This window comes from Ailuropoda melanoleuca, chromosome 3, assembly GCF_002007445.2.
Source record: "Ailuropoda melanoleuca isolate Jingjing chromosome 3, ASM200744v2, whole genome shotgun sequence".
Classification (NCBI taxonomy): Eukaryota; Metazoa; Chordata; class Mammalia; order Carnivora; family Ursidae; genus Ailuropoda; species Ailuropoda melanoleuca.
Genome location: NC_048220.1, coordinates 67,832,773 through 67,852,358, shown reverse-complemented (window position 1 = coordinate 67,852,358; position 19,586 = coordinate 67,832,773). Strand labels below are relative to the sequence as shown.

General features: G+C 36.3%; 1 protein-coding gene across 4 annotated transcripts in view; it reads left to right on the top strand.

The window, feature by feature from the left end:
- The window catches only part of TTC37 (tetratricopeptide repeat domain 37), an 82,738-nt gene extending 63,487 nt beyond the window's left edge, over positions 1–19,251 (top strand). For 3 of the 4 annotated variants that reach the window (XM_034656521.1, XM_034656524.1, XM_034656523.1), the window contains 4 exons: positions 4,192–4,344; positions 10,101–10,231; positions 12,708–12,831; positions 14,734–19,251. In XM_034656521.1, coding sequence (XP_034512412.1) covers positions 4,192–4,344; positions 10,101–10,231; positions 12,708–12,831; positions 14,734–14,808 — 483 coding nt within the window. In that variant the 3' untranslated portion in view covers positions 14,809–19,251. The remainder of the gene's footprint in view (positions 1–4,191; positions 4,345–10,100; positions 10,232–12,707; positions 12,832–14,733) is intronic. The other variant, XM_034656522.1, reaches the window with a different exon arrangement.
- The last annotated feature ends 335 nt before the right edge of the window (positions 19,252–19,586 follow it).

Sequence of the window (19,586 nt, the reverse complement as noted above, 5' to 3'; positions counted from 1 at the left end):
TGGCTCTGGTTATCTACAATGACAAACACATAATGATCACCATGTACTTTATTCTTATTGATGTTAAAACACAGAAAAACATGTAATCACTGTATTCAGTTTACTACAGTTTCCACTGTGCTCCAGAGAAAGTTATCAAACGGACTTTTTGATGTCAATTTTACAGAAGCTTATTTTGCTATAATTTGTTCTTCATTTTGATCTTTCATTAAAACAACTTTTTGATGTTCCTGCTTAAAAAGATTATCTAAAGGCGTAAAGTAGTTTGATTATGTAAGCTAAGTCTGCTTTTTACCCTAATCATCGGAGGAAGATGGTGCTTTTTTTTCCCTCTCTTCAAGTTTGCCATATGAGAGTCAAGATAATATAATTCTGAGGTCAAATGGATACTGATGATTTCATCATCAAGAGGAAAATACCTTGTCAAACTAAAAGGGAAAAATTAAAAGATAAACTATATAGGAAGTAGAGTCTTAAGAGATAATGTGTGTTTTCTTTAATGTTATGATATAATTCACAAAGGATAGAGTATAAAAATCTTAAAAGTACCACTCATTACGTTTTTACTAACATACACACCTGTTTAGCTGCCACTTATATGAAGATACAGAACATTTCCAGTAACCTAGTTGCCTCCCCATGCCTCTCTTTGATTTCCCCCTATTTCACATAAAAAGGAGAAGCACTATTCTGACTTCTGTCACTTCTGTTTAGTTTTCCTGTTTTTGAACATCACGTGAACAGACTATTCTTTTGTATCTGGTTACTTTCATTCAGTGTCGTGTGTTAGACTCGTTTTGTTGTTTCATGTAGGCATAGTTTTTCCATTTCATCGTACGAATATACACTTGATGGACATTTGGATTATTTCCAGGTTTTGGCTATCATGAGTAATGCTGCTACGTCTGTCCTTACCTGTGTCTTTCAGTGGGTGATAAGGGATATGTGTATTTACTCTGGTAGGATCCTGTCAAGCAGTCTTCTAAAATGGTTGTCCATTTGATGTTCCCACCAGCAAATTTTGAGCATTCCAACTGCTGATATTGCTAGATGTGATTAATAGTTCCCTTTTTGGTAGGTAGATAATAGTATCCTGTGGTAGTTTTAACTTGAATTTACCTGACTGATGATGTTGAGCCACTTTTCATATGCTTACTGAACCTTTGGATATCCTCTTTATAAAGTGCCTTTTCTTTTGTTTTTCGTGGGCTGTTTTTTTTTTTATTGATTTTTGGAATTCATTGTATTTTCTGGATTGAAGCACGTTTTGGGTATTTGTATTGCACGTATTTTCTCATGTCTATACCTTGGCTTAGCATTCTGTTAATATTATTTTTTGATGAATAGTTCTTAATTTTAATGAAATCTAACTTACCATTTTTTGATGGTTAATGCTTTATTGAAATGTTCTATTTAAGAATGCTTTGCTTACTTTAAGCTCCTGAAGATATTTTTTTGTTTTCCTTTAGAAATTTTTGTTTTACATTTCACATGTTAGGTAAATGATCCATCCAGGATTAATTTTTGTTAGTGTTGTAGGATCAAGGTTCATTCCTTTCTTATGTGTATCATAAGGTAGACATATCTTATGGATATGTCTATCCATAGATATGGATATGGACAAAAACTTGTTGTCCCAGCATCATTCCTTGAAAAGACTATTCTGTACCCACTGAACTGTAGTGATGCTTTTGTCATAAATCAGGTGACTGTATCCATAGGTCTCATAGGGCTCCTTCTTTTCCATTATCTATTTGTTGTTGTTGTTGTTTTTAAGATTTTATTTATTTATTTATTTATTTGACAGAGATAGAGACAGCCAGCGAGAGAGGGAACACAAACGGGGAGTGGGAGAGGAAGAAGCAGTCTCATAGCGAAGGAGCCTGATGTGGGGCTCGATCCCACAACGCCGGGATCACGCCCTGAGGTGAAGGCAGACGCTTAACTGCTGTACCACCCAGGCGCCCCCCATTATCTATTTGTTTATTCTTCCTTATAGCTTTATAGTTAGTTTTTATGTGTGGAGGTGATATTAAGACCTCCAACTTCTTTTGTTCTCCTTCAAGTGTCTAAAGTCATTTTAGGTTTTTTGCAATTGCATATAAGTTGTCAATTACCCTGCCTCCTTCCCCCACAAACAAAAGCCCCGCTAGGATCTTGATTGGAATTACATGAATCTGTAGTCTAATTTGGGGAGGATTGATAAAGTAATACCACTGAATTTCTCTATCCACAAATGTGGTATTTTCCTCAAAGTATTTAGGTTCTAAATTTCTCTCAGTTGTGTTTTACAATTTTCATTGTAGAGTTGTTTTTACATTTTTTTGTGTTAAATTTATAAGTAGGTGGTTGATATTTTTTGTTGGATTACAAATGGTATTTTTTTCTTGTATGTTAGCTTTAAACACTTAGAAATGCAGTTGATATTTATATGTTGACCCTCAACAACCTTGCTGAATTCACTTATTTTTTTTAAATGATTTTAGGTTTTCTGTATACACAATTATGTCATTTGTGAATAATAAAGTTTTACTTTCTCTTTCCAATATTCGTATATTGATTTTTTTTCTTGCCATATTGCACTGTTTATAACCTTGAATACACATTTTAAATAGAAGTGGTGGTAAGGCAAGTGAACATTCTTTTTCTTATTCTCAACCTAACGTAGAAAGCATTTACTATTTCATAATTACATATGATTTTTGTTGTAGGTTCTATCATTTTATATATATATATATATATAGGATATATCATTTATCATATCATGTTCATGATATACCTTCTTTGGAAAATCTGTAATGTTTTTCCCTTTTTCATTCTTATATTGGTAATTGTGTTTTCTAAATTTTTTCTTGATAATAAGCAGTTTTATTAACTTTTCAAAGAACCAGCTTTTTGTTTTGATTTTCTTCATTATACTTTATTTACATGTTATTGATTTCTTTTCTATATTATTTTTGCTTTTTTTTGATTTAGATTTTCTTTTCCCTAGTTTCTTGAGATAGAAACTTACAGCATAGATTTCCCATCTTTCTCCAATATATGCATCCCCCAAGATTTTATGTAGTGCTTTCATTGGCATTCATTTGAAAATGTTTTCTAATTTCCATTGGGATTTCTTCTTTGATCCACGTGGGTTTTTTCTTTTTTCTTTTTCATTTTTGGGGGGTGGGGGTTTGTTTTTTTCTTGTTTTTTTGAGAGAGAGAGTGTTAGAGTGAGAGCGAATGGGGTCGGGGAGGGGTGCAGGGGAATCTTTAGCGCAACCCTGAGATTATGACCTGAGCTGAAATCAGGAGTCAGACACTTAACTGACTGAGCCACCCAGGTGTCCTGATCCATGTTTTTTTCTGAAGCATGTTGTAAAATTTCTCATATGGGAGAGGAGTTACCTGTTTCAGTTATCTGTTACTGATTTTTAGTTTAATTTCACTTAATCAGAGTAGACTGTATAATTTTAGTTCTCTGAAATGTGACCCAGTATATGGTCAGATTTAGAAGATGTTGCATATACATTTTCACTGAATGTGTATACTGCAGTTACTGAGTATAGTTTTCTAAATATATCATTTAAGTCAAGTTGATTAATTGTTTAAATCCTCTATATCCTTATTGAGTTTTTTGTCTATTTCTTTACCATTAATGAGATAGGTGTATTAAAATCTCCAACTTTGATTCTGCATTTGAGTAGTTTTTTTCCCTTCATTTCTGTCAACTTTCACTTCATTAATTCTGTGTCTATATTAGGTGAATACAAATGTGGGAGTGTTATATCTTCCAATTAATTGATTCTTATAATTATGAAACAGTTCCTTTTATTTCTTAATATTTCTTGTCTTCACGTCTACTTTGTTGGAGGTTACTACAGCTATACAAACTTCTTTTTGAGCAGTATTTACATGATATATCTGATTTTACATTCCATTTTGATTTTGTTCCTGACTTCCCATCATGGAAGACTCTTTAAAAAGACTTTGAAGTGGTGTGGCTAGTAAGCTATTGCTGATAAAGTGGGCAGAATGTCTACTCCTTTCTTAACCTATGATTTTTGGATGTTGGGGGGCACAAAAACTTACCAATAATTAAATTAAAAATTTAAGTTCATCGAAGTTTATTGAATTTATTGGAAGTAGAGTGCCACACTATGTACTAAATTTAAATTCTTTCGGTTCTGTTCTCTCTCTGTTCCTCAGTGGCTGGCATACATATATCAGTCCCAAGGAATGATGGGTGCTGCAGAGATGTGTTACAGAAAGAGTCTACAAGTAGCATCCCAACAGGGCAGTTGGAGTGGGAAGCTGTCGAGTCTGTTGAGACTAGCTCTCCTTGCTTTAAAAGCCTACATGGTAAGATCATATTATAATTATGATGATGAAAAAACTGATTCTTTTATTTTTCTTTAAGATGACAATGCTTTCTGTTGAGTTCTTGTTGTTTCTTTACCTTCTTGTGTGGCCTCCTCATAGACTTTGTATTTGGGCTTTTGATGGAAATAAGAGTGATGTAAATCCATAGATTCCAGCAGAACATTGTCATTGTTTGGGGAAGAAAAAAACAAAGATTACAATTTAAAAGTTGAATTATGACAGAATATACATATTTGTTTCCTGTTGATAAGTTAGAATTAACGCAGGTACTCATCTGTGACAAAGGTGCCAGTGATTTAACATTTCAGTTGTTTCTCAGTTAAATTTGACATTCTGTAAGAAGGACTTCTAATAATTTTTTGTTTGACACCTGTTTTTTGATACAAAGTTAGATATATTAATCTAGAAGTCTTCAGTACTAGTATGGAAAACTCTAAAATAAATGTTTAAGTGTGTGTGTGCTTTGGGGGGCAAACTGCCAAACAGTGTATATGATATTCTATTTGAGGGTATGTGTGTGATACATGTTTTTTTCAAAGATTTTATTTATTTGTCAGAGAGAGAGAGAGCGTGAGCAGGTTGGAGGGGCAGAGGGAGAGGGAGAAGCAGGCTCCCACTGAGCAAGGAGCCCAATGCAGAACTCGATCCCAGGACCCTGGGACCATGACCTGAGCCAGGAGCAGACGCCTAACCAACTGAGCCACCCAGCCATCCCAGTGATACATATATTTGAGAAAATATATGTCTAAATGTATTGTGTTTGTGTGCACATGCTTATGGGTACATAGATAAAAAAGAAAGTTAATGACAGTTTGGAAAATAGCATGGGGGGGCGCCTGGGTGGCACAGCAGTTAAGCGTCTGCCTTCGGCTCAGGGCGTGATCCCGGCGTTATGGGATCGAGCCCCACATCAGGCTCCTCCGCTGTGAGCCTGCTTCTTCCTCTCCCACTCCCCCTGCTTGTGTTCCCTCTCTCACTGGCTGTCTCTGTCGAATAAATAAATAAAATCTTAAAAAAAAAAGAAAAAAGAAAATAGCATGGGGTCTTTAAAGAAATGATAGAGAAGAAGTTTTCATTTTATCTCTTTCGATAGTGTTTGAATTTTTTATCATATGCATGTGGCTTCTGTAATTAAGAGATAAACTGTCATTCTGTGTTTTATATGATTAGAAGAAATTGTCCTAGGTAGGCCTGAATTAATTCATGCTTTTGCCATAATAATCCATTGCCAATGTTATTTTCTGATTCAACTAAGCTTTCTGACAAAAGATATTTAAGGATTAGGAAATTTTTTCAGCTGTGGTGCTATCACTGTAGAACACATTTAAGAGCTTCTTAGGTCAGGGGCCATGTTTTGGTCATCTTTGCATCCTTGCTTTACCACTCTGCCCTATACATAGGAGCTCTGCAATAAATGGTTTTTCAGTGAATGTATAAATAATAATAGTTGTCAAATTTTTGGTGATTTGAGTGAAAAGAAATGATGGTTAATGGTAATTGTAGGCCATCAAATGTTTTGTTTTGTTTTGTGTGCCCCATATTTATATTTAACAAATGTCTTTGCGACATTGATGGCTGGGGAGCTATGGAAGCTACACATAGTACCTTTTGGTCTCTTGAATATGTGAACTGGAGTTGATACCCGTGTAATCTAACTTATTATTTGTTAGTTGATAAATAGTTTTATTTGGTGGTATGTATTTTATCTGTTCTAATGTTTGGAAATTAAATCTGACCTGGAATAAAACAATAGCAATAACAATAGCAAACATATGGTGCTTAGCCTGTGCTACTGTTAACAGAACTTTACACGTATTAACTTAGTTCGTATTCACAGTAATCCTGTTTTACAGTGAGGAAATTAGCTTGCAGTTTAGTAATACCCATATGTACCCCATCTCCTCCCATCAACCACTACTTGCTTTGGTTCTGGTTCTACCATGTATTCCCCATGAAAACTTCAGCCAATTAAGCTGTTTAGAGCCTTTTTTTTTTTTCCTGTAGGAGTAGAGATAATAATACTACTTTGCCTTCTTACAGGGTTGAATATCAAATGAAATAACATTTACAAATGCCTTTGTAAACCTTAAAACACTGTTCACGTCTAATTTGTTCTTATTGTAATATTTGACACCCAACAGTTTTTGTAAAAGAATATGAGATGCCATGTTTCTGTGGTAAACAGCTGGCAGTGTCCAGAAGATGAGTATGGTAAAGTTACACTTTTATGAGAGGCTCCTGTATGTATGGTAATATAGGACTAGGATATTAAACTGAGAGGTTCAGCTAAGATATTACATACTAGATTTCAGAGATAACCGATTCCAAAGTGAAATACAAGATCAAGGTACAGACTTCCGAAGTGAGTAGAAACCTAACCCGTAAGGAAGCTATAAAAGGATTAGAAGTTGGAGAAGGATTATGCAGAAGTTTTTTTGGAGAGAGCTGTTCTGTTTCTCCCCCATCTGTATGGCACATTTCCACACACAGATGCCCACAAAGGTGAGGAAGGGAGAAAGTGTGTATTTTTTGCTTTTAGTCTGTACACAATTGGGTTTCATCCTCCAAGGTAACTGATTATGGGTTAAACAGATGAAGAGTGAGTTAATTAATTAATTAATTAATTTAAAAAAAGAATCTGTCTGAATTCTGTCAGAGAAAGGGAGGTTTTGCTGTGTGGCCTCTGAGGTCCTGGAGGCACATGTCTAGAAGCATATAGACAGGTATGACATAACCTCAGGAGCTTGTGGCTCTCCACCTGCTGTGTTAGGATAGAGGAAAAAGAGGTGTTTGGAAAGTGAGCACATGCCCTGGCAGGGAGTGGTCTGCAGTGGGTGAATCCCAAAGGTGGGTAAGAGTGTATGCTTGGGTACAACATGGAGGGAGTGAAGGAGAGTTGCTGTGACATGGGTTTGGCAGCATTCCGAGAGTTTGCTGGAATGAGCGGTGCCAGTGTGTAAATGGATTGGCATAGGAGGTATCTTAGATCCTATCCAGTAGGGCCTCCTAGAGGAGTGATGGGATCTCGGCAAAAAGGAAGCTAGAGGTTTCCAGGTTGCTTAGAGGATGTGGAGAGTAAGTGAAACAGAGTACATTTGTCCAGGTTAGTGGAACTGCAGATGAGTAGGACTGCTTCACAGGCATGCATTCGATGCAGTTGCTCAGGGCTCCTCACTTGGTTTAATGCTCTCCAGCATCTTGAAATTCTTAATTATTTTTTTTTAAAGATTTTATTTATTTATTCGACAGAGATAGAGACAGCCAGTGAGAGAGGGAACACAAGCAGGGGGAGTGGGAGAGGAAGAAGCAGGCTCCCAGCGGAGAAGCCTGATGTGGGGCTCGATCCCATAACGCCGGGATCACGCCCTGAGCCGAAGGCAGACGCTTAACGACTGCACCACCCAGGCGCCCCTGAAATTCTTAATTATTTTTGAACAAAGGGCCATGCATTTTTATTTTACATTGGGCTCCACAGATTACATAGCTGGTCCTGCAGATAAGAGACTACCCATGAAATTGGGAGTCTGTGATAAAGCCAGGAAAGCCTGAATGAGAAAAAGAGATTGAAATATCAGGCCTAGAGAGCAAGACATCATCATACAGTGGCAGCAGTCAAACACAGACTTCTGGCATTTCAGTAGCTGTCTGAAAGTACAGTTAGCAAGGAAAGGTGAAGGTTGGGACGAGGAGCAAGCCATCTGCTGCTATCTGTAACCATACCCCATCTGGGAGCTGTGGTGGGACAGGATGCAAATACTACCTTTGAGTGAAGATTGAAGTATGGAAAGGAAGAAGTATTCTAATTAAGATTATGATGACTCTAAGAAAAATAAGTATCAGAATCGTGGAGCCTGCTGTAATATACATCCAGGGACAGAGGAAAAGTACTTCTTCATATAGTAAATTTTAAAGACACAGTGGAAGACAAAAATGTGCATTCTGTTGTTTAATATACCAGGTACATATAGAAACTTTTTCCTTATATAATAATCTTTGAGCTAACTTTATAGGATATTTTATATGACAGTACATCATAAAAGCAACCAGTGAGAGTTTTGTGCTCTTGGTTTTTAAAAATATTATTTGGGGGGCGCCTGGGTGCCGCAGTCGTTAAGTGTCTGCCTTTGGCTCAGGGCATGATCCCGGCGTTTCGGGATCGAGCCCCACATCAGGCTCCTCTGCTATGAGCCTGCTTCTTCCTCTCCCACTCCCCCTGCTTGTGTTCCCTCTCTCACTGCCTGTCTCTCTCTGTCTAATAAATAAATAAATAAATCTTTAAAAAAAATGTTATTGGGAATGAGGCACCTGGATGGCTCAGTTGGTTGAGTGTCCGACTCTTGGCTTTGGCTTTGGTCATGATCTCGGTATCATGAGATGGAGCCTTTTGTTGGGCTCTGCGCTTAGCGCAGAGTCTGCTTAACATTTTTTCCCCATCTCTCTCCCTCTGCTCCTCCCCTAAAATAAATTAATTAATTAAATCTTTAAAAAAATAATATAAAAAATAAAAATATATTAGGAATAGTTTTATTACTTTTGGGCTTTGCCTTATTTTCTTTGCCAAATGTACCCAAGGTCTCATTGCTTCCATCTTTATAGAAGATGCCTTACAATTTATTTTCAAATTGATTATCTTTATAGCTTCCTCTTTCTTGATTTCACACATTATTATTGCCTGTACTGCACTCAGTTTATTGCTCTAACATTCTTTTTTATAATTTAGTGTTTGAAATGGACTATGTATTGACTCATCCTATTGACTTTATTAAGATGTGTACTCTAGATACCTGTAAATATGAAATCTTAGTTTTTAGTGAAAGTTTGAGGTTTTTGATGAAAGATTTTAAGTGCATTTTTCTTTTTATTTTTTTTTAAAGATTTTATTTATTTATTTGACAGAGGTAGAGACAGCCAGCGAGAGAGGGAACACAAGCAGGGGCAGTGGGAGAGGAAGAAGCAGGCTCATAGCAGAGGAGCCTGATGTGGGGCTCTATCCCATAACGCCGGGATTACGCCCTGAGCCGAAGGCAGCACTTAACCACTGTGCCACCCAGGCGCCCCAAGTGCATTTTTCTTCTAACAGAATTCAGCAGACTGTTCACCATTTTATCTTCACTTTATTGTTCCTTAGGAACATACTTACCTGTTATTTCTGAGTCAGTACATGTTGTAAGAAACTAAAGCTTGCAACATAAGTGATGTATAGGTACCTTAACATTTCCCTTATAAAGAGAATTCTTTAAAAAGTTCTCAGTATTGATGAGTTTGATTTATCTCTGATCTGCTTTGTAGCTTTTTTCTATTTGGGGATTTTATTAAAATATTTAATTTCAGCCTTCTCTCTCTCCTTAGATAATTTTTGAAATGTGGGAATTTATCACTACCAATTAAAGAGTCATGTTAAATTGAGTTGTGTATATTTGGTAGATCCCAGGAGCTTAGTGACTCATAGATTTCATACACCTATATAGTAGAATAGTGCATTTTCTTTTAAGAAATATTTTAGTGTTTTTTAAGTAATATTCCTCTTTGAAACCTTCCTTTTTTCTGGTCTGCCCTGTTCTGTAGCTTTTTAAGGTCAGGAATCAGATTGTAATCATTCTGTAGAACAGTGGTCTCTGTAGCATTTACATGGTGACTTGGACAAGTAGGCACTTAATAAAATGAGAGTTGAATTTCATTCTTTTAAGGTAAACATGTTGAAAGCCTCAATTAATATATGTCTTATATTTTTACAGGCTAATATTTCCAATGATCACTGGTCATCTTTGGTTCAAGAAGCTACAACTGAGGCCTTGAAACTTTGCTTTTGTCCATTGGCTGTCTTTTTACAAGCTTTGTTACAATTCAACCGCAAAATGGGGGCAAGGTATGAAGAATTCTTGTTGCCTTTTTTTTTTCTTGGAAATGTTTCTTCACTTTCAGTCCCTCAAGGAAACAAATATTTAGAGTTAGTGTAACAAACTTGGTGTTATTTATATATCTGTTAACTACTTTGGAAAGGCTGTTGAAGTAACGAATAAGGAAGAAAATAGTCTTACATTTGTTTTACAAAAAATAATTTGGTACACAGATATAGAATATGAGAGTTTGGGCATGACAGCATTTCAAGTGAAGAAGGGCTTGGAGATTTGCTGTCTCTGGATGCACCAACAGTATAATGTGGATTCTAGAAAGAAAATTAAAAAATACTGAAGTTCAAGGTTAAATTGAATTAAGTTTATGCAAGGTACTAAGCTATGAAAAAAAGTATTGAATATTGGAAGACAGAAATATGTTTATAAATAATGAGGTTTTTATATCAAGAAAAATCCAAAGCTTCTGAGATTAAAACATACAAATTTTAGTGATCTTTTTATTGGAGGTTGGGGATGGGGTCAGAAATAAATTTGAAAAAAATTAAAGATCATGTGGATGGAAAAACGAGCAAGAATATTTTAAAATTCTGAGAATAATATCTAGCTTCAATGGCTATTACACCTAATACAGAGCAAGTGTGAGTAACACAGTGGTTTAGGGGCGTTATGTCACGGCAACACGATAGACATTGTAGACAGAGAGCTGAATATAAATAGGTTGCAAAGGTCACATCAGCATCCCAAAATAGGAGTGAAGGAAGGATTAATGCTATGACTAATCAGCAATTCCAGCACCATTTATTATTTATTTACTTTTGGTCAGTTTTTTGTATGGCTAATTTGACCGAGAAATGTTTTAGGCTGTAATTTATCCTTCCTAATGAACTTTCTGCTGCAGCTCAGTGCGGGTGACTTAGTGGGCCTTAACCTCTACCTCCCTGTGATCTGTAAATACCTCCTGTAATTTTTATCCCCACCAAAAATCAGCCCAAATCACATACACACAAAGAAAAAAACTGTGCCTACGATGTGATTCGTATGTAGAAACATCTTTAAGACAAGTTCTTTAGTTTCTGCTTTAAACCAATTACTATTTTTTTAATTAATATATTTTTATTTTTTATTTTTTATTGTATTATGTTAGTCACCATACAGTACTTCATTAGTTTTTGATGTAATATTCAGTGATTCATTATTTGTGTATAACACCCAGCGCTCATTGCAATACGTGCTCTCCTTAATACCCATCACCGGGCTAACCCATTCCCCCTCCACCCCACACTCTGAAACCCTCAGTTGTTTCCCAGAGTCCACAGTCTCTCATGGTTCGTCTCCTCCTCTGATTTCCCCCCCTTCAGTTTTCCCTTCCTTCTCCTAATGTCCTCCATGCTATTCCTTATGTTCCACATATGAGTGAAACCATATGATAATTGTCTTTCTCTGTTTGACTTATTTCACTTAGTTCCATCCATGTCAATGCAAATGGTGGGTATTCATCCTTTCTGATGTCTGAGTAATATTCCATTGTATGTATGAACTACATCTTCTTTATCCATTCATCTGTTGAAGGGCATCTTGGCTCCTTCCACAGTTTGGCTGTTGTAGACATTGCTGCTATAAACATTGGGGCGCAGGTGCCCCTTCGGATCACTACATCTGTATCTTCGGGGTAAATACCCAGTAGTGCAATTGCTGGGTCATACGGTAGCTCTATTTTTAACTTTTTGAGGAACTTCCATACTGTTTTCCAGAGTAGCTGTACCAGCTTGCGTTCCCACCAACAGGGCAAGAGGGTTCCCCTTTCTCCACATCCTCTCCAACATTTATTGTTTCCTGTCTTGTTAATTTTTGCCATTCAGACCAATTCCTATTTATAAGATCCTCCTATTCAGGACTTTTGAAGTTACCACAATTTGTGTTGTATCTATTAGTACGGAAGTCTCTGGAGTCATAGATGTTAGTAAATAAGGAAAGAAAAACTTAGAACACAATTGTAAATCAGCCTTTTATTACATGGGTTTACATATTGTACACGTCCGTTAAAGCGTATACTAAAAAGCCTGATATTATACACATTGACTCTGGTGTAGATTATCTTTTTATTGTTTATGGATTTGTTTTCAGAGAGGATTAGAGCTACATAGAGCATTCAGAAGTGCTCATGAAATAGGAGCCTTTCCCCTCTATTTGGAATGAGCTTGATTTACTAATTGCAAAACGAGAATAGCGACAGCAACCTGACCTTACAAGGTTGCGAATATTAAATGTGACCATATGTGTAAAATACTTAGCATAGTACCCAACACATAATAAACACTTAATAATTGTTAGCCATTATTATTACCTTTATTCTATAAAAAAAATTCATGAAAGTATCAGTACCACGTGTGTGCAAAAGAATGAGAAAGATAATGTGTGTGAGACTAGTATATGAAATATCTTATGTTAATTTAGATGCTTTGGACTAAATGTAAGTATCCTTTTCAGAGAGACACGGCGACTTTTGGAAAGAGTGGTGTATCAGCCTGGGTATCCCAAGTCTATTGTATCAACTGCACGTTGGTATCTGCTGAGACACTTACATGCCAAAAATGACTACGAGCTTATTGATGTAAGGCACTGGTTTTATTTACAATATTTCATTTTGGATCTTTGTTGGAGGAGGGATGAGGGTTGCCGTCCTGTGCATTATAGGGTATCTAGCAGCATTCCTAGCCACCCTAAGCGCTGGGTGCCAGTGGCACTGTCCTCCTCCTTCCACCCAGCTTGTGACAACCAAAAATGTTTTAGACATCTTAGATGACACCAGTTATTGCCCCTCGTTAAGAACCACTGATTTAACCTGTAGGAAGTACATTCTCATAATGTGATATGTAGAATAAAATAGTTAGACAAAGGTGCTAGGTGCTGGTTGTGGTATTTTTCTATGACCATTGCACTGGAGGCAAATATGTAGGATAGGTTTGGAAGTAGCAGGATTTAATGGGACCTTGATATTATCTTTGGAAATATTATTTTACTTGTCTCTTCTATAAGATGCGTGTGACAGTTTCTGCTCCCCATGGGATAGCTCTGGTATCTATATAAACATATATGTATGTGTATCTAAAAATCTTTTTAAAAAGGTAGAATATATAAAACATATAGGCTGAGATTCTCTTAACTTGAGCTTACAATTTACAAAATACAATGAATGTTAATGAGAAGCTTTTTAAATATCTAAAGCATTTGAAGTACTGTTTGCCTTTCAGTGAAACTTACAGTATTTAAGAAATATTAACAAAAACAATGCTTGGAGAAAGGGATTCTAATTAACATATTGCAAACCAAAAAGAACTTCTGTGACTGTTGTAGACAGTTCTCCATGCTTTTCTTGCATTTCTAAGCATCCTGTGAGCAGATGGCCTGACTGCTCTTTGTTCCAGACTGTCTTTTCAAGGATGTTTTTATAGGGAGCCTTAGAAGACAGACACAAGTGTCTCCCTCCAGAGCAAAGGGTAGGCCTATTATAAAAGATTCAGGTCTCCTAGGTGCAGGGTTCCTCTCTTGTAATGCAAACCAGTATGGATATGGGAATCTATATACTTTCATCATGTCACCAATGTGAGTCTTAGGGGCCAAGGGGAATAAAATGTAAATGTCTTGATGCTCATGTTACCCCATGAGTGATATAGACCTTTGTCTCTGTTCCAGGAGAACCGTGTTTTTTGGCAGCATCCATGAAACTGTGCAGGCTAACTTGTTAGCTTACAAGTAGAGCAAAATCTGAGACCCTTCACAGTGTTCAAAAATGAACAAGCAAAAAGTTTTAGTAATCAGATGAGCAACCGAAATTGAATATTATAGTTTATGGAACTGGTGAAAACCTTGCAAAGTTTCTTGATAGAGCCTAGAATCTAGAACCTCAATTCTAATCTTTGGTTTTAAAGGAGAGGAGTATTGGGGCGCCTCAGTGGCTCAGTTAGTTAAGTGTCTGCCTTCAGGTCAGGTCATGATCCTGGAGTTCTGGGATAGAGCCCTGTACCAGGGCTCCCTGCTCAGTGGGGAGTCTGCCTCCCCGCTGCCTCCCCCCACCCCTTGCTCATGTTCTCTCTCTCTTCCTCGCTCACTTTCTTTCTCAAATAAATAAATAAAAATCTTTAAAGAAAATAATAAAGGAGAGGAGTATCACTTGCACAGTTCTGTGTATAAAGTGGTCTTTCAGGTAAGGGTTTAGGGATGACAGTATTGTAAACAAAACCACCACTTTAATTTTATATGGTACTGACGAAGGGTAACAGTCAAAATGTTGCATCCATACTAATTGAGCACTTGAATAAATTGTGGTTATCTTTGATGTTGGCTTTGGCTAAACAATTTATTTCAGCAAAAATGACTGAAAAGGTTGCACACAGTCACTTTTTCTTGTGGTGTTTGATGTTGCTTGCTGCCTTTTGGCATACTTGGCTTCTGTGAATTTAAATATAGTTATTGTTAATAAAATACTAATGTTCCTATATGTGATTTCCCATAGGTGCTGATAAACAATGCCAAAACTCATGGAGATACAAGAGCATTGGAATTGAATCAGAAATTGTCCTCAGAGTAATAGTACGTTATTTTATAGTAAGCAAGCAAAAAGTTATTAGAATCAATGAATCAAGACTTTTCCCCAAAGCACCATTTTAAAAACCATAGTTATGATCATCCATTTCTATTTTAAATCTAAAGTCACTTAAGTTCTTAAGCTAGGGATTTAATTTTCCCAAAACTCTTAATATAACTTTAATTTGAAAAATGTGTTTGATTTTGAGAAGTCCATAATGAAAGGAAAAAACATGATTCCCTGGGTGTCCATCAGTAATTTGTAAACCATTCTTTTCTCCATCTTGCATTGTGCATAAGATTTTTTTGTACCCCTTTACGATAAAGCTTAATAGCCATTTTCCAGATAATATGCAAACGCAGATTAGCACAGTGCAGAATTTTACTTGTTAAAAAATAAATTGAAAGATGTAATTTCTTCTATGAATTCTGGAGTTCAGCAGACCAACTCATCATAACATCTAAATAATCTTATAGCCTGTTTTACTAGTGGTTCATCTCAGATTCTGTTGAAGAAGTGTAATGTAAATGTTGGTAAGTCTTAGACTGCTAATGCATATGTTTGTATAATTCAAAACTCTCAGGTGTATGGCTGCATTAAAAAAATTAATGGAAAATTTTGGAAAATAATGCTGACAGTGTTTAATCAATCATGTAGTTTCTTCAATGAGGATGAAAAGACTTGAACCTTCTGAAATAAGAAAAAATATAGTGTCTTTCTTTATAGTATTAATATCAGATATAATTTCTAAATTTCAAATTTTAAACTTGAAAGCACATTTACCTATTTTAGTTTTTTAAACTTTTATATATCTGAAAAACTATATGTTGCTTACTTTGGATTTGTGGGTTTAAAAAATATTTTCAGATATTTACAAATATTGTCGTGTGAAAATGTGTGGTTGTAGAATTTATGTATGTAGTTTTTCTAAATCAGCTTTATGGTGTTATTCTGTGAGAACAAATATAAATTGATAATATTCTGTAATTAAATTTTACTCCAGAGGTTAATCTACTGAACTAACTATAATTTGGTGAATTCCTAAATTTGGCTGAATATTAGCATCATTCAGACCTATGCAATCAGAATCTTTAAGGATAAGGGCCTAGGATTCTGCATTATAAAGGCATGCCTAAGAGATTCTAATGTTCATTCAGGTTGGTGAACCACTGGATTAATCCAATGATGATTCTCCCCTTTACTTTTTTCTTTAACAGGATCAAGCACTTGCCATTCTCTGCCCATTTCTTCCTTATCTTCACAACTGTCCAACTGATCCAGTGCTTTTAACAGCCTGGCCCACAGACTTAGCCAGACTTGAGCTGCAGAAGGTTACATATGCCTCTCTGGTGCCTGTGCCCTCCTGCTTCCTCTGGAAAGCACTTTAGCCTTTACCCCAGATGGGCTGGATCTATCTGCTTAAATGCTTACGAATCAGTTCTTGTTTTGCATCTGCTTTCTGGGGTGTCACTTGCTTCACAAGGTTACTTTCTCCTGCAGTGTGGACTTGCTTAGCCTTTGCTCCAGGCCTGTAGCCAAGGAGTGACCTTTTGACTAAGTTGCCTAGTTCTGGCCTCCGAGGACCTCAGACCCAGGTTTTCTAGAAAGAAAGGTTCAAAAGCACTATAGTTAATACCATCTCAGGTGATTCTTTTTTGCATGGATGTACACACATCTTCTCTTTTCTTTGTTATCTTCTCTTAAAATTACTGCCTAGTTATTGTGAGGCTCAAATCATAAACATGATTTTTACAGAGCTTATTTCATGCCAGACCTATGCTAAGTGTTTTGAACTTGTTATTTAATCCTAGTAAGTAAAGGAAAATAGTGCTAAACAGCATGCTTAAAGCAAGTAAAAACCTGAAATGGAATCAGTGTTACCAGATTCTAGGAACTTTAAAGTAGCCAAAATTTTCTTTCATTTTATATGTAAGTTTAGAGAAATTACATTAAAAGTTATTTCCAGAAGTGTCAGTGTTTAGCATTCATATTAGGTGTTTATTTGAGAGTTATAGTGCATTTTTGCTAATTTTTATCCACCATTTGGCTCTTATTGATTAATTAGGTGTTTATAGTCTAGCTAGACTTCTGATAATCATTTTCTGTGAGAAAAATATATTTTAGCTTATGAGTAAACTTTCAGAGCACAATCTCTTTGTTTGGGATCACTTGTCATATTTCTAGAATGTCCCTTGCATTAATTTCTGATCAGGATAAAAAAAAAAACACCTTAGTTTAAAATGCTATGCTCTTTTTTCAGTTTACAGAATGAGTTGACAAACTTCCTTTCATTTGGGAAGGACAGAATAGGATTGGACAGAAGTACTCAGATTCTGCATTAAGGGAATTGAAGATATGGTTATGGTTACCTAAACTAGCATAAAAAAAAAACCTACTCTGAAACATTAGGTAAATATTTACTGACATGTAATATATGAATATGAAAAGATACGTGTTCTGTTGCTTCATAGAAAGGCATGGTACTTGTTTTGGGGACATTTAAAAAGAACACAAAAAGAAGCGTATTTTATATATGAGTCAGAGGGACTTGCAGATCTGTTTCAGTTTTTGCCCATTTTAAATAATGTGGAATTTGTTTTGGCCTAGTTGACCCTTGTCTCTCTACAGGTGTTCCTTTCTTCCACTTTAGTTGCTAATGGACAGAAAGCTTCTCTATGTGTAGACTCAGCTGCTGGTTATAAAGTGATCATCAATTTGCAGGAGAGGTTTTTCTTGTTTTGTTTTTCACATTAGAAAGATAACATTTGTATATCAGATACAAGTACAATAATCTACCCATATATGTATTTTTTAAGACTTCTTTTTTTTTTAAGATTTTATTTATTTATTTGATAGACAGCCAGCAAGAGAGGGAACAGAAGCAGGGGGAGTGGGAGAGGAAGAAGCAGGCTCCCAGTGGAGGAGCCTGATGTGGGGCTCGATCCCAGAACGCCGGGATCACGCCCTGAGCCAAAGGCAGACGCTTAACGACTGCGCCACCCAGGCGCCCCTTTTTAAGACTTTTTATATGGACAAGGTAAAAAGTCAGAAAATTCCCTTTAGAGTATATACCTTATTTTTGTTTTCGAAAATAGAGTCACTTAAGATGTTTTGCACTGAAAATCCACTCAGGGTGTCTAGCTGTCCCTCTGCTATATAACAATGGGTTTTTCCTCTTTTGGGCTGACTAAAATAGGAACTTTTTGAATAGCAGTGTTTTAAATTCTAATGGACTTAAAAAAATATCCTGTAAAACTATAATTTTTTAAAATAAATGCTAAGTTATCTTTAGACCTCAGAGGGTTTTGAGGGAACTTAAGAATAGGATCTCTTTAACAAACAGCTGTTATGAAACATTTGAAATCCAAATTGAAAATACTGATTTGTTTTAGTGAAGGGATAGGTTGCCAGGAGAGGGATAATTGAAATTGGAGGATCCCTTGGAAAAGGGGTTGGGTTTCATATTACATCACTGGAGTGTTGAAATAATTTGTGTGTCATCATCTCTCCTGAGTTTGAATCAGTACAAAAGTTCATTTGGGCTACATACTTCCCCTGTATATTGTACCTATTATAAAAACATATTTAAATTATATTAATTTTTCTGAAGAGAAGATGGGCAATAAAGAAATGTTTATCTTGCTATTTCTGCTTCTATGTGAGGCAGAATAATGGTTCCCCAAAAGTGTCATGCCTAATCACCAGAACTTGAGAATATGTGGCAAAGGGGCTATGCAAATGTGACCTTGACATGGAGAGATTGTCCTGGATTATTTGAATGGACCCAATTTAATCACAGAAGTCCTTAAAAGTAGAGAGCCTTTCCGAGAGTGACAGTGGAAGAGGTCAGAGGTTCGACATTGCTGGCTTTGAAGATGGAGGAAGATGGTTCCAGCCATGGAATAAAGGCAGGCTCTAGAAACTGGAAAAAGCAAGGCAACTTTTTTCCAGTGGAGTTCCCAGAAAGGGATGCAGCCCGTCTGGCACTTTGATTGTCACCTGCTGAGACCCATGTTGGACAGCTGACTGACAGAACTGTAAGATAATAAATTTATCTTGTTTTTAAGCCACTAAGTTTGTGGTAATTTGTTATGGCAGCATAGAAAATGAGTGCATTGCTCACTGTGGATATTGTTAAAATGAATATACATTCCTCTGAATTTGAATTTCACTAGATCACTGAAATTGGGGATTATCATCTTAATTGTTGCCCCAAAAATGGGTCATCACATAAAGATGTGGAGTTATTAAAAATGCTTACTGTGAAAATATAAATGGCATAAGTATTTGACTCTTAAGAATACGTGGCTGTTTATTTCTGTAACAGGAGCTGAAGTATTCTCACTGACGTGCTGCTTTCAGCACAGTATCACCATATAGTTGATCAAGTCCTTTACTCTTATTCTCCTTAAAAGAACTGCATTAAATTATACTCACAAAACCTAAGTGGTGTGTTTTAGTATTTAATGGGTATGTAACTGGTGAAGTCTTGTGTCTTGGCGTTTAATTTTCTGTAAATTTGTAAAGCCAGGGCCTTGAGCTAGATTTCTAACGGCAGCAATCTGTTATTTTAAGGTCACCAAAGTTTTCTAGGTCCAAAATGAGCTGGTGCAGCACCTACGAAGCAGCAACTCTGGTTTCCACTAAACGGAGGGCCCCCCTTGTGCTTGCAAACGTGAGGGTAGGACCCTTTTCCAAAGAGGCCTCCCTATAAAAAAGTAGTTAATCAATTGTAGGTAGTAAGACTCTGAGAAGGAAAGTAAACCTCCACTCAGAGCATA